Below are 14,940 nucleotides of genomic sequence, written 5' to 3' on the forward strand. Positions count from 1 at the left end.
ATAGGGAGGGTGGGAGGGAGAAACAAGAGGGAGGGGATATGGGGATGTATGTATATGTATAGCTGATTCACTTTGTTATAAAGCAGAAACTAACACACCATCGTAAAGCAATTATACTCCAATAAAGATGTTAAAATTAAAAAAAAAAAAAAAAGAAAGAAAGCCAGTGCCGCTGGAGCCAGGTGAACTAGGGGAAAGAGGCAGGAGACAAGGCTAGGGGGCCAAGCAGGGGTCAGCCACAGAGGACTTTACAGGCTCTGTAGAGGACTGTGGAATTTAGACTGAGAGGGACGGGAAGCTTTTGCAGGAGGGCTGTTAGAAAGTGATTTGCATCTTATTTATCTGCCTGATGTGCGCACCACGAAGGAAGGGAGTGAGTGCTTTGAAGCAAAGATCAATCAGGAGGCGCTTTTAGGAGTTCCTGCAACAGATGATGGTACCTGCCCTTTGGAGGCAGCAATACAACTGGGAGGAGATGTTTGGACTAACGGTGTGACCACAGGCGAGTTGCTTTACTCCCTTCGATTGCTTTCAAGATTCATGAAAAATGTGCTTAACTGATTTGATTATTATGGGGCCTCTGGCCCATTTTAGGCACCGTGCAAAGATGATTCAAGTCAGAGATGAATACTAAAAAGGAGACACTCTTAATTAATGCTCTACTGAGAACTTGCAGACAACCTCGTCTAGAGGATATCTGGCCCTAGTGGTTAGAGCTTTGAAGGAAGGGGACAAAAATTCTGGGATATTTGGTGTCCTGCCTGTCCCTCACATGCTATTCTTTCCTCACATACAAAAATCCCCAACCTCCCCGAGTGTTAACTGTGATAATTATTTTTTAATTCTGAAAATTAAAGTAACTTTTGTGATCATGTCTTGAATGTTCACAATACTGCTTTTCTGGGATTCTGAACTACTCTGACCTAGTGGCCAGTTGCCTATAAATAAGATTAGTAGAAATCATTGCACCTCTCTGATGGACAGTTTCTTTAAAAGTGACACAGACTTAGATAAATGTGGAGTATACAGAAGCCTTAATTTTTGCCAAAGAAACTTTGGAGTTAGACTAGCTCTGGATTCAAATCCTCGTCCTGCTGTTTAGATTCTGACCTCGGATAAATTCCTTAGCTTCTCTTAGCCTCATATATAAATAGGGGATAAGAGTGCCTGCCTTTCAGAGTTTTTGAGGGGCATATAGGAGGAGTTTGAAGAATCAGTAAAGTGGGTGGGCATAATAGTAAACAAGCAATATATGTCATTTCTCTTTTCCCAAGATTCACTAGTACTTTGCACTACTCACACTCTTTACTGCCCAATATGTTTTGCCTCTCTTTTCTTCATATGTAAACTAGAGACAATTGCCTTCTCAAAATAAATTATACAGGTTATAGTGGAACACATTTTAATGACATCATTTGTGGACCATCAATGGATTTAGCATATCAAAATCAGTAATGCTAAATTTATACATTAAGATATGTCTCTCAAAAGCCATCTGTCCTCAGTGTATACATGAGGGCAAAGAGAGGCAGAAACATCATTCCCACTTACAAGAAGAGAAGCAAGCTGAAGCCTGGGAAGGTTTGCCCAAGGCAGCTAGTCTCCTTCAGAACTAGGACAATTACTCAGACCACTGCCTCCCAGGTTAAAGAGAGCGTCCTTTGGTCTGTTTCACAGGATGTCAACCTGGTTGTACTGAGTCCTTTGACACCTCCCGTAGAACTATCCCAGCTGTGAAGTCGTGGGGCCTTCACAGGGCCTGGATGAGAGACGTCTGTCTTTGGACACAACCCTGTAAAATAAGCCTTCTGGCATCTGGCATCCACAGAACCAGCATTCTCAGTTTAATAAAAATGTAAACGATTTAAGCCTTAATAATTACTTTGGAGCGGTTACTGTAGCCAGTATTGGTTTAAAACAAAACAAGACAAAAAGGCAAAGGATTTGTAGTCTATCTTCACATGGATGGTGAATAAATCGCTCATTCTCATTTGCGAAGTCAAAGGACAGCCCTTTTAGACGCCACTCACAGCTGAAGGGCAGCCGTCTATTGAGTGGTAAATGAAGACGGTCAAGTTATGACGATGCAAACACTACAGAATTCATTCATTAGGTCTTTGATCAGAGAATTCTAAACACACAGGCACCTTTGGCCGTTTGGGAGGTCAATATCTTCCTTTTCAGGTCTTGGCACAGAATAATGCTGAGGAAGCCCAGACACTTAATCCCCCCTAAAGAAGTCCCGCTTTAGTGCTTTACAAAAAGAATTCTTCCAAATATTAGCAAAATAGTCAGTCATTCTGCCCACGGAAGGGGCAGCCTACCTTGCTGATGACCCTGCCCTCCATTGCCAAACAGACAATTTATTGAATTTATCTGGTCCGGGGCTAAATAAGCTATTTATTCTGGCAATCATGTGCCAAGGTTCCACATTTTGGAGTATCTGGGCTGACTCTGCAGCATCTCAGGTTAAAGGCAATGTGGCAAGTCCTTGCAAGAGGCTAACGCGAGCTGTTAGCTGAGCCTGATAAAAGCTTTTCCTGGCTAAGAAGGTGATAAACGTTGCCACGTTGATCTGCAGATGAAAGGAGGCTGACTTCAGTAATATTATTTAAGCTCTTTTACCCTAAGTGCTACCAGCGCAACAGGAACAGTCAGCAGGTGATTTAGCCCCCCACCTTCAGAAAGCAAGGCATCTCACCATGGCATCTTAAAATGACTAAATGGGACCAGTGATCAAGGAACCACCCAAATGGATTTGATCTTCCTCCACAGTCAGTGGAAGAACTAAGACCCTGAATTTGTTACCAGGCAATCAGCACCCATTCACTGAATGCTTTCTATGCCAGCCCCTCGGCTAAATGCTACAGATTCAGAAATACGAGATGCTCACAGCCTGGTGCCCGAGACAAAAATGCAAATCAATCAACACAAAACTACTTAGAGCTAATATCTTAGATATGTATAGGAACTAGTAGAGATTCATAAGAAGCTATATAAACCCTTCTTAGAGAAGACCATGTCTACACTGAGTCTTGATCAGTAAATAAGAATTAGTGAAGCGAAGAATCAAACTCTGTGCAACGTTCTGGGGGCACAACATATTGCAATACAGTCCTTACAGAGTTGTTGAGAGGATAAAAAATCTTGTAAGGAACCTTACTTTGCACATTCATAGTAGGTACTCGAGAAATGTTAGCTTTCCCCTTGCCCAGGGATGTATTTATTTATTTTTATATATTTTATTTATTTATTTATTTATGTTTTGGCTGCATTGGGTCTTTGATGCTCCACGTGGGCTTTGTCTGCTCTGCGTGGGCTTTCTCTAGTTGCAGCGAGCAGGGGCTACTCTTGTTGCGGAGCACGGGCTCTAGGTGCGTGGGCTTCAGTAGTTGTGGCACACGGGCTCAGTAGTTGTGGCTTGTGGCCTCTAGAGTGCAGGCTCAGTAGTTGTGGCACACGGGCTTAGCTGCTCCATGGCATGTGGGATCTTCCCGGACCAGGCATCGATTCTGTGTCCCCTGCATTGGCAGGCGGATTCTTAACCACTGTGCCACCAGGGAAGTCCCTTGCCCAGTGATTTAAAATTCCTTGTCCTTGTTTTCCTTCCCTTCTCTGCAGGTTGGGTGCACCTTTGGTACTTAATGTGTGTGAATTGATGAACCCACACATAAACTTTTTTTTTTCTTTTTGAATAAAAGTGTTAGTTTCTGCTTTATAACAAAGTGAATCAGCTATACATATACATATATCCCCATATCTCCTCCCTTTTGTGTCTGCCTCCCACCCTCCCTATCCCACCCCTCTAGGTGGTCATAAAGCACAGAGTTGATCTCCCTGTGCTATGTGGCTGCTTCCCACTAGCTATCTATTTTACATTTGGTAGTAATATAAGTCCATGCCACTCTCTCACTTTGTCCCAGCTTACCCTTCCCCCTCCCTGTGTCCTCAAGTCCATTCTCTACGTCTGTGTCTTTATTCCTATCCTGCCCCTAGGCTCTCCATAACCATTTATTTTTTTAGATTCCATAAGTATGTGGTATTTATTTTTCTCTTTCAGACTTACTTCACTCTGTATGACAGACTCTAGGTCCAATCACCTCACTACAAATAACTCAATTTCGTTTCTTTTTATGGTTGAGTAATATTCCATTGTATATATGTGCCACATCTTCTTTATCCATTCATCTGTCGATGGACACTTAGGTTGCTTCCACGTCCTGGCTGTTGTAAATAGAGCTGCAATGAACATTGTGGTACGACTCTTTTTGAATTATAGTTTTCTCAGGGTATATGCCCAGTAGGGGGATTGCTGGGTCGTATGGTAGTTCTATTTTTAGATTTTTAAGGAATCTCCATACTGTTCTCCATAAAGACTGTATCAATTTACATTCCCACCAACAGTGCAAGAGGGTTCCCTTCTCTCCCCACCCTCTCCAGCGTTTATTGTTTGTAGATTTCTTGATGATGGCCATTCTGACTGGTGTGAGGTGATACCTCATTGTAGTTTTGATTTGCATTTCTCTAATGATTAGTGATGTTGAGCATCCTTTCATGTGTTTGTTGGCAATCTGTATATCTTCTTTGGAGAAATGTCTATTTAGGTCTTCTGCCCGTTTTTGGATTGGGTTGTTTGTTTTTTTGATATTGAGCTGCATGAGCTGCTTGTAAATTTTGGAGATTAATCCTTTGTCAGTTGCTTCGTTTGCAAATATTTTCTCCCATTCTGAGGGTTGTCTTGTTGATGGTTTCCTTTGCTGTGCAAATGCTTTTAAGTTTCATTAGGTCCCATTTGTTTAGTTTTGTTTTTATTTCCATTTCTCTAGGAGGTGGATTGAAAAGGACACACATAAACTTTTATATGTGGTTTATACACTCAGAATCCTTTAGCATCCTGGTCAGTTTCTTTGCTATATTTCTTTTTTCTCTTTGCCCTAAGATAGCCTAGCTTGCTTTCTGCTCCAGATTCCTCATTACTTCTCCCCAGTTCCTGGTGATTCCTTTGCCTGCATAGCAATTTGTTCTCTAGAGACTGGAGTTCCAAATAACTCCACAATTGAAAGATTTTTTCACCATTCCCTAAACATGCCAACTCTCATTCTTTAATCTGTGTCAAGGTTACTTCAAGTTATTCCCTCATCCACTGAAATATCTTCTGCTGGTAATGCTTTTCCAATTCTGCCAATCATACTGCTGCCTATACTTCAAAGCCCAAATTCTTTTAGTTTGCTTAAAGAATCTTCCCTCCTCTAAAAGATTCCTGTAATATTGATTGCCTACTGCATTCATTTAACAATTCTGTGCTAGCCAATATAGTTTTTTCTTGGATGCAAATATGCCACACTGCCCTACCTTGCTCTAGCTTGTCAATTCCTTGAAAGTAAAAATTGGGCTTTACTCCACTTTGTCTTTCCTGGCAGCCCTTGGCATTTGATGTGTGTAATACTTATTCATTAGACTCTGAATAAATGTTTCTGGGTTGAATGAACGTACACACTACCCAAATGACTTCACTTGGAACTAGGAACCAGTTACAGCAAGGCTTGGAACTACATCCCGGGTTAGGGGTGTTGAGCACCTCAGAGCCTCTGTCATCTCTATTACCATACTCATCCCTGGTGATGTCAGAAATTGGTAAAATGGGCAGATCTATAGAGTAGGAGAGAAGCTTTGGCCAAAGATCTATATCTGGAGTCATAAGCACATAAGCAGTTGAAGTCATGAGTATAGAAAATATCTAGAGAGAACAGAGCCAGAGAGAGAACGGAAGGAACACAAGTATTTAACGAGCATGGATATTTAAGCCTATGAGGAGTTTAAAACGATAGCCAAGGACGTGGGAGATAAACCAAGGGGCAGTGCTGACATGCAAAACAAGAGAACAGAAATTTTCAAGAAAGAGGGAAGTTCAATACTCCCAAATTCTGCAGAAAGTTAAATTTAAGACTGTAAATTGTTTATTAGCTTTAGTAACACGAAGGTCAGTTGGTGATCTTGACAAAAAAATACAGGCAATGAACAAAAATACAGTACTTGATTTCAAGACTTACTATAAAGCTACAGTAATCAAAACAGTGTGGTACAGGGAGATCAGCTCAGTGCTTTGTGACTGCCTGGAGGGGTGGGATAGGGAGAGTGGGAGGGAGGGAGACGCAAGAGGGAAGAGATATGGGAATATGTATAACTGATTCACTTTGTTACAAAGCAGAAACTAACACACCATTGTAAAGCAATTATACTCCAACAAAGATGTAAAAAAACAAAAAACCCCCCAACAAAACAAAACAAAACAGTGTGGTATTGGAGTGATGAAAGGCATACAGATCCATGGAAAGAATACGTCAGCAATAGACCCACTCTTACATGGTCCATTGATTTTCAACAAAGGAGCCAAGGTAATTCAATGAGGGAAATGATGTCTTTTCAACAAATCATGGTGGCACAACTGGATATCTGTATGGGAAAAAAATTTTCCTCAATCCTTACCTCACATTGTACACAAGAATTAACTTGAAATGAACCACAGACCCAAATATAAAAGGTAAACACCATTCAACTCGTAGGAGAAAACAGAAGTAATATCTGGGACACTAGGTTAAAGATATCTTAAATAGGCCACTGGAAACAAAAATTAATAAAGTAGACATTAAAATTTTAAATATTTTGCTCTTTGAAAGACACAGTTAAAATGACAGACTCAGGGATACAATTTTTGCAAAACACATCTTGTATCTAGAAAAAAATAAGGAACACTTATAATTGAATAACAAGAAGACAAACTACCCAATTTAAAAATTGGCAAAAAGAATTGAAATTTCACAAAAGAAGATATATGAATGACCAATATGCACATGATAATTAATCCACCAGTTATCAGGAAAAGACAAATAAAGCCACAATGAGATGCCACTATACACTAATTAGAATGACTGAAGTGAAAATGATTGACAATATTAAGTTTTGGTGATAATGTAGCATAATTGAAACCCATACGGTGGGAACACAATGCTTCTTTGGAAGCATTTGGTAGTATCTTAAAAAATTAAACATGTGCTGATCATATGAACCTGCAATCTCACTCTCAGATATTTATCCAAAAGAAATGAAAATGTGTGTCCACCTAAAGACCGATATCTGAATATTCATGGCTACGTTATCCATAATAGCCCAAATGTGAAAACAATCCTATTTTTCCATCAAATGATGAAAGAATAAAAAAATATGGTATATTAATATTATGTCATACTATTCTACAATGAAATGGAACAAGATATTAATATAGACAACATAGATAAGTCTTAAAAACATGCTAAGTAGAAAGTCAAACACAGAGACTATATACTGTATGGTCCCATGTATATAAATTCTAGAAAAGGCAAACCATAGTGAGAAAAGAGTACCAGTTGTTGTCTGGGATCAAGGCTTGGGAGAGAGGATTAATTGCAAAGGAGCATAAGGAAACTTAAGGGTGATGGAACTTTTCCATATCTTGATTGTGGTGGAAGTTACACAACTGTATACAATTACCAAAATTCATCAAACTTTACATTTAAAATGAGTGGATTTTACTGTATGTAAATTAAACTTCAAAAAAGAAAAAAAGTCCGTGAAAAAGGAATTGAGTCTTTAGGTTTATTTCTGAGAACATAAATTGACTGGGTGTGGGATCAGGTGAGCAGTTCAAAACAAAATTAATTACTCCAAAGTAAAATTTCATACTCATCCCCTTCAATGTAGAGTATTGGGTCTTTATACAACTCTAACCTCAGAACTTAGAGCTGTACACACACCTACGAAGTAATTAATGTCCAATTTATGTCAAAAGCATGATACCTTGAAAAATTAAAAACTTACATTACATGGGCCCTTAAAATTGAGATTACTAAAAATATGTGGTACTAGTTCAAAACTGGTCAAATTCTAAAATGTGATTTTACCACAGAAATAACGCTCTTGGTAGCCATACTGTCAGCTTTTTCTAACGTCAGGTCTTCAAAGTAAATTTATTATTTTCATGTGTAAATTCATGTCATTTACAATTATGCTTAACTATTTAAGGGCATATGGGAAAATTTTAAAAGAGGAAGCTTACAGCAAAGTCAAATATGAGTTTTAAAAGCATTCATATGATTTAGTTCACATATCTGAATTTCAATAGTTTAGTTAGCCCTAGAGATTTAAAAATGTTTCAATTGTACATTTATCAACAGTTAAAATCAAACATGACATTCACATCTACCGTATAGCTCTAGGCATCTGCGCAGATACACACGTAGGGATATTGATGTCATTAAAGAGTGAGACATCGTATTTATTGACATGGGAAATTTCTAAGATACATTAATATGTTGGTACAGAACACCTCTGGAAGGATCTACAAGACATTAGAAACTGTGTTTGCCTCTAGATGCACGAATTGGAGTCTGAGCATTAAAGATAGATTGACTTTTTCACTCTCTGTATTTTTGTACTGTTTCACCTTTTTAATTAACCACACAGAAGTATTACCTTAAAAGTAAATACAGTTGACCCTTGAACAACACAGGTTTGAACTGCGCAGGTCCACTCTTAGGCGAAATGCTTTTCAATAAATAAATACTACAGTACTACATGATCTGTGGATGGTTGAGTCTGGGATGTGTAACTGCAATTACGGAGGACCGACTGTAAAGCTCTGTAAGGATTTTTGACTGTGCAGTGTGGGGAGTAAGGGTTGGTGCCCCTAATCCTCCACGTTGTTCAAAGGTATACACTTATATCAATACAAAAAATCACTAGGTTTTAGAAAACATATCAGTTCAGCTAGAATAGGTGGGTTTCTTGAGAGCAGTGGACTGACTGCCTTTATTTAGTACTCTCCTTGCCCAGTAAGATTTTATATATATTAAGTGCTCTGCAGACATGACACTTTTCTAAAACAATGTTACACTTGATTCAAAGTATTTTATATATTTTTAGTAGAATTTTCAAAAAAACACCCAAAATCATAACTTCAGAAAAGCACAAAACTTCAAATGTATTCCAAATTTGATCCTAATTTTACAACATGGCATAATGAAATAAGTACTAGATACATAAACACAATTCCATCTCCAGTCTTGGGAAAATAAATCTCTTCACTTTTCTGGACTTATTTTCAAATCTAGACAATAATGATGGCAGTGCATATATGCCAGTGAGGTTAGACTATATACATTTTAGATATTAAATAGTTTGGACAGGTAAAACTCTCCACAATTTTTGTTTTTAAAATAGCTTTATTGTGATATAATTCACATACCACAGAATTTATCTATTTAAATTGGAGAATTCGATGATTTTAGTATATTCAAACTTTCACAATCAATTCTAGAACATCTTCATCATCACCCACTCCCCCCAAAACCCATCTTGCAAGCAGTTATTTCCCTTCTCCTTCCTCAACCTCCCCTCCCTGCCAGTCTTTGGCAACCATGAGTCTACTTTGTGTTTCTATATATTACAGATTTGCCTACTTGGAACACTTTATACAAACTGAATCATATAATACATGGTCTTTTGTGATTGGTCTCTTTCACATAGCATGTTTTCAAACTTCACATTGTAATATGTATCAGCACTTCACTTCTTATTATTGCCAATATTTCGTTGTATTGAAATGCCACATTTTGTATATCCATTCATCAGTTGATGGGCATTTGAGTTGTTTCCACTTTTAGGCGATTGTGAATAATGCCACTATGGACATTTGTTTACAAGTTTTTGTGTGGGTGTGTCTTCATTTCTCTTGGGTATACACCTGGGAGTGGATTTGCTGGATCATATGGTAAGTATGTTTAACCATGTGAGGAACCAACAGTCTTTTTCCATAGTGGCTGACCCATTTTACATTCCTACCAACAGATTATGAGGGTTCCAATTTCTTCACATCCTCACCAAACACTTTTTTTTTATTCTAGCCATTTTATTTGTTGTGAAGTGGCATCCTTTGTGGTTTTGATTTGCATTTTTCTGATGACTAATTATGTTGAGAATGTTTTCATCCACTTGTTGGCCATTTGTATGTCTTCTTTGAAGAAATATCTATTCAGATATCTTACCCACTTTTGTCTTTTTATTATTGAGTTGTAAGTGTTCTTTATATGAGTCCCTCTAGATATAAGCCCCTTTATTACATTTATGATTTGCAAATAGTTTCTCCCATTTTGTGGGTTGTCTCTTCATTTTCTTGATGATGTCCCCTGAAACACAAATGTTTCTGGTTTTGATGAAGTTCAATTTATTTTTTCTTGCTGCCTGAGCTTTTGGTGTCGTATCTAAGAAACCCTTGCCTAAGTCAAAGTCACAAAGATTTACGTCAATGTCTTCTTCTAAGAGTTTTATAGTTTTAGATCTGACATTTAGGTCTTTGACCCATTTTTGTGTGTTTTTTTATATTGTATGAGGTCGAGATCAAACTTCATTCTTTTGCATGTGGATATTCAGTTGTACCAGTAGAATTTGCTCAAAGACTATTGTTTCCCGATTGAATTGTCCTGGCACTCTGGTTGAAAATCAACTGAACGTAAGTGTGAGGACATATTTCTGGACCTTCAGTTCTATCCCACTGATCTATATGTCTACCTTTACGCCATTCAACACATTCTTCATTACTGTAGCTTTGTGGTAAGTTTTGAAATCAGAATCAGGAAGGGCAAGTCCTGTCCTGCCATTTCTTTTTTTTTTTTTAAGGATCGTTTTGCCTATTCTGTATCCCTTAATTTTCCGTATATATTTTAGAATCAGCTTATTGGTTTCTGCAAAGAAATCAGCCAGAATTGATGGGGATTGCATTGAATATGCAAAGTAGTTTGGGGAGTATTGTCATCTTAATATTAAGTCTTCTGATCCACGAACATGGGATGTCTTTTCATTTATTTAGGTTTTCTTTCATTTCTTTCGATGATATGTTATTAGTTTTCAGAGTAAAAATTTTGTACTTCTATTGTTAAATTTATTCCAAAGTATTTTATTCTTTTTGTTGTTGTTGTAAAAAGAATTCCTTAATTTCATTTAGTATTATTCATTAGAAGGGTATAGAAATACAACTGATGTTTATATATTGATCCTGTATCCTGCAACCTTGCTGAACTCATTTATCAGTTCTAATAGTTTTTAGTGAATTCCTCAGAATTTCATAAACACAAGATCTTGTCATCTGCAAGTAGCAACGGTTTTACTTTTATCTTTCCAATCTGGTTCCCTCTAGACTTTTTGAATGCTAAATAAATAAATGAATAGCTTAATATTTGGAGGTGCTGTAGTTGATATTGTATAGATGCACTGTTAAAACAAAAGGGGAAGAAAAAAGTGCTATCGAAGAAAAATTTTAACAGAAAAAGCAATGAATTGAGAGGCAAGAAATCTGGTTCCCATACCACTATTAATTACGTGTATGACCCTGAGCAAGTTCCTAATCCTCTTCTGGTTATACATTCTATTTTCCAAATCTTTTTCCACTTGGCATACCTGTGGACTTCTGGGGATATGTAAGAAGTAGATTTCCTCAGTTTATTCAGCTACCACAACCATGATTTTCACTATATATATTGATCATCATCCTCCTTTTCCATTTTTTTTTTTTGTCCCTCACAAAAGAGAATAAGATTACTGAAACTGGAAGAGCAGCTGAAAGTATCTTCACATTGAAAGCAAATATAACTCTCAGAAAGGCACAACAGAAGATGTTGTGAGAATGCAGGCAATTATAAAGAGTTATCCCTTGGGAACAAGCTGGAATATCAAAAAATGCTTTAGGGGCTTGTGGAAGAAATGAGTAAAAATGAGCAAATGAATGGAGCATTTACTCTGTCTAGTAGTATACTAACATTTTAAGGATATAACTTAAGAATAATCAATAAAGATATTTTTTTAATGAAAAAAGTATGTTATAAAAATATACATTATCTGAAGTTTTCACTGCAGAGAATCGCCTTTTAAAACCAAAGTTTTAGGTAACATTTCTTATTACAGTTTTGGTTAAAATGTCAAGTGTCTCACAACATATAGAATCACGTTAAATTTTTCTACTATACATTAACTAGATACCTTCCTTCTGCTTCTGCTAATGCCAACAGTACTAGAATACTAAGTTATACTTGAATATTTTAAATTGAATTTCAGGTGTTTTGGAACCTTAGTTTTAATCTCTGACTTAAAGGAAGAGGACTATCCGAACAGGTACCAGAGACGTCTTTTTCCTTATGACACTGTAGAAAACTCAGAGACCCTTTTGCTGCATCTTGGAAACAGGTTTCTTCATTTCCAGCTGTTTTATAACGCTGGACACACTGTTCAGTTTCTTTAATATGTGCTTTAGGGTTACTCAATTTGTTGGCATCATTGCTTTTGAACTGGGCTGCGCTATGTTTCTGAGAATTCTGCTTCATTTTTTGAGCTGTGGACTTAGCTTTCCCAGGCTCTGGGATAATTTCTTCACCAGAGGAATGTTTGTCAAGGCAAACACTCTTCTTCATTACAGTTTTCCGAGTGGTTTGCCCATCAACTTTTCTACTATAATCTAAAGCAGTATTTGGTGGTCCAGTTCTAACACTGGAGGTCTTTACTATTGGGTTATTGACAGAATAAGGTATAGAAGTATTTGCTTTATAGTTTTCTGGAAACAGCTGGTTTCCTTTTAGGACTTTACAGTTTCTAGATTCATTTTGCAAATGAATTCCTAGAAAATCTTTTGAAAGATGTGATAGACACTCAGAGCTACTATTAGCAATACAGTGTTCTCGTACAGTAAGTAGGGACAATGTTTTCAGATCATCATCTGGTTGTACATTATTCTGAGGATATGATGATTTTATATGTATTCGTTCCTTTAAAGGTAAATCCGGAAGATGTAAATCAGTAATGCCAGAAAGCAGGTGCTCTTCAGGATCAGTCTTTCGAAGATCCCAATCGAACCGTTTATTAATGCTTGTAGTGCACCATTCTGATTCACATGACAATTGCTCTGTAATATTTTTAAAGCTATCAGGGATAGCTGTTTCAAGTTCCGATTTTACACCATGAGCAAAAGTGTTCCCTGGGACAGCTGAAGAATTACTAAAAGAAGTACCTTCCCAGTCAATGGTGCTCAAGTGCAGATCAGCAATTGCAGATATATTATGGGATGAGGTACTGGGTTGACTAGATTCTGTAATCAGAGACTTACTGATAGCTTTAATTTGCTGCACAGCCAAAGGTCTTGGAGAAGATATTAACTGTTCTTGTGTATTCAAACAGGGAGCATCTTCAGGTAAAAGCAAGGTATTCAATGACACAGTAGATTCCTGCGGTAATGTAGAATCAGGGGAAATTTCCAAATTTAACTTGGAATTCTGCTTAGAAAAGATTTCACGTGTGGGTTTTAAAGTCATGTGTGATTGAAAAGTCATCATATCATCTGATTCTGGCAAACTGTTTCCTTTAGACTTAGTTTTCACGCCTGAAAGAAAAAAATATATATAATACAATTAAAATCTATTTTATTTTCCTAACATGGGTCAACAAATTAAAAAGCTCAGATCAGAAATCTTCTGTATGATCAATTTTTGCCTTTTGTCTCAGAGCATTCCTGAAAACTGTGTTATACATAATTATAACAAAATAATTATTAATAAAATATTATAAAATATTTTATTTTGGAAACAATGCTATAATTGAGTGGCATGTTATAAAATAATGTTGTAAGTTCCTCACTGAGTTCTGGGAAATAAAGAAAATGTATTTATAATCCAAAATATGTTATATATACTAGTTGCTCAATAAGTGGTTAGTATAATTACTAACAGTTAAGTTAGCAGACTCAGAGCAGAATGGTCTATTCTTGGCTTTTAGATTTTAAAGCAAACTGTGTCGAGACAAAGAAGAAAAAGTACAATCCTTACTCTTGATTTTACAGAACTTTCAGCAGAATCTGGACAAGATAGATTCAAATAAGACAGGTCGCTCTTTTGTAATATTTGTGTGCAGCCTAAATAGTTATCAAATGTGAGACTTACTTTTTTGTTTCTTGCCTTTAATTTCTGACTTTTGTTTTTGGTAAACAGCAACAATCTCAGGATAAGCTGCTTCAAACAATGATTCTTCTTCTACTGTTTGTAAAACCAATTCTCCAGGTTTATCTTCTATAGAGTAATGTTCTAAAGGGTTAAAAATACAATAAAACAGCTTTAATTACAGATTTGACATATGACATTTTTCCAGGTAACTTCAGTCTACCAAGTCAACTAGGTCATTCACAAGTGGATAATTGATGCAAATCTTGCTTTATAACACCTCTATTCTAATAATCTGTTGATACTAGTACAGAAGTGATTTTATTCCACCTGGGAAGAGCTGAAAAGAGGTTCCTTTTAAATTAGAACTTTAAATTTCTCTTGCTTCAGAGATGGTAGGAGCAGCTTAGAGACTAGGAAACTTTATTTAGATAAGGCTAGTTTGTTTTAATTTCATATAATAAGTGTAAAATTTCAGATAAAGAATGGAAACAATTTCCTAAAACTTTAACATTGGCTTTCTTTAGTGGTAGCTTCTGAAAAGGACAGAATTGAAATGGTCATCAAAACTATCACTATTTTCCAGATTGCTGTTTCAAAGGTTATCAGTCTCTTGAGGACACACCCGGGCTTACTGGACTCACAAGCGCCTGACAAGTGAACATGAGAATGCTTGTATGTAAACTTACAATAAGATACGTAAATAGTAGACTAGATTCTTGTATTTATCTTATATGAGGGGAAAACTCCATAAGAAGCCAAACTATAATGAAACTATTCGTTGATGAGTTTAAAGTAGAAACAATGGAAACAAGTGAACTTAGAATTATTTCTTAGTTAAAGTAGCGTGGGGTACATTTTTTCCCCTTAAGGGATGACTCCTACAAGGATAAGTGAAAGTGGGCACCCAATCCTCAGTTCTTAACAAAGG

General features: G+C 36.8%; 1 protein-coding gene across 3 annotated transcripts in view; it reads right to left on the reverse strand.

Moving 5' to 3' along the window:
* Positions 1 to 4,496: 4,496 nt before the first annotated feature.
* The window catches only part of GEN1 (GEN1 structure-specific endonuclease), a 37,104-nt gene continuing 26,660 nt past the window's right edge, over positions 4,497 to 14,940 (reverse strand). For all 3 annotated transcript variants that reach the window (XM_022554111.3, XM_022554112.3, XM_089923415.1), the window contains exons 13-14: positions 14,013 to 14,153; positions 4,497 to 13,456 (exon numbers count right to left, since the gene is read on the reverse strand). In XM_022554111.3, coding sequence (XP_022409819.1) covers positions 12,138 to 13,456; positions 14,013 to 14,153 — 1,460 coding nt within the window. In that variant the 3' untranslated portion in view covers positions 4,497 to 12,137. The remainder of the gene's footprint in view (positions 13,457 to 14,012; positions 14,154 to 14,940) is intronic.

The sequence above is a fragment of the Delphinapterus leucas genome, chromosome 13 (assembly GCF_059928025.1).
Source record: "Delphinapterus leucas isolate spDelLeu-1000000601 "Yukka" chromosome 13, BTC_Dleu_Yukka2, whole genome shotgun sequence".
NCBI classification, from domain to species: Eukaryota; Metazoa; Chordata; class Mammalia; order Artiodactyla; family Monodontidae; genus Delphinapterus; species Delphinapterus leucas.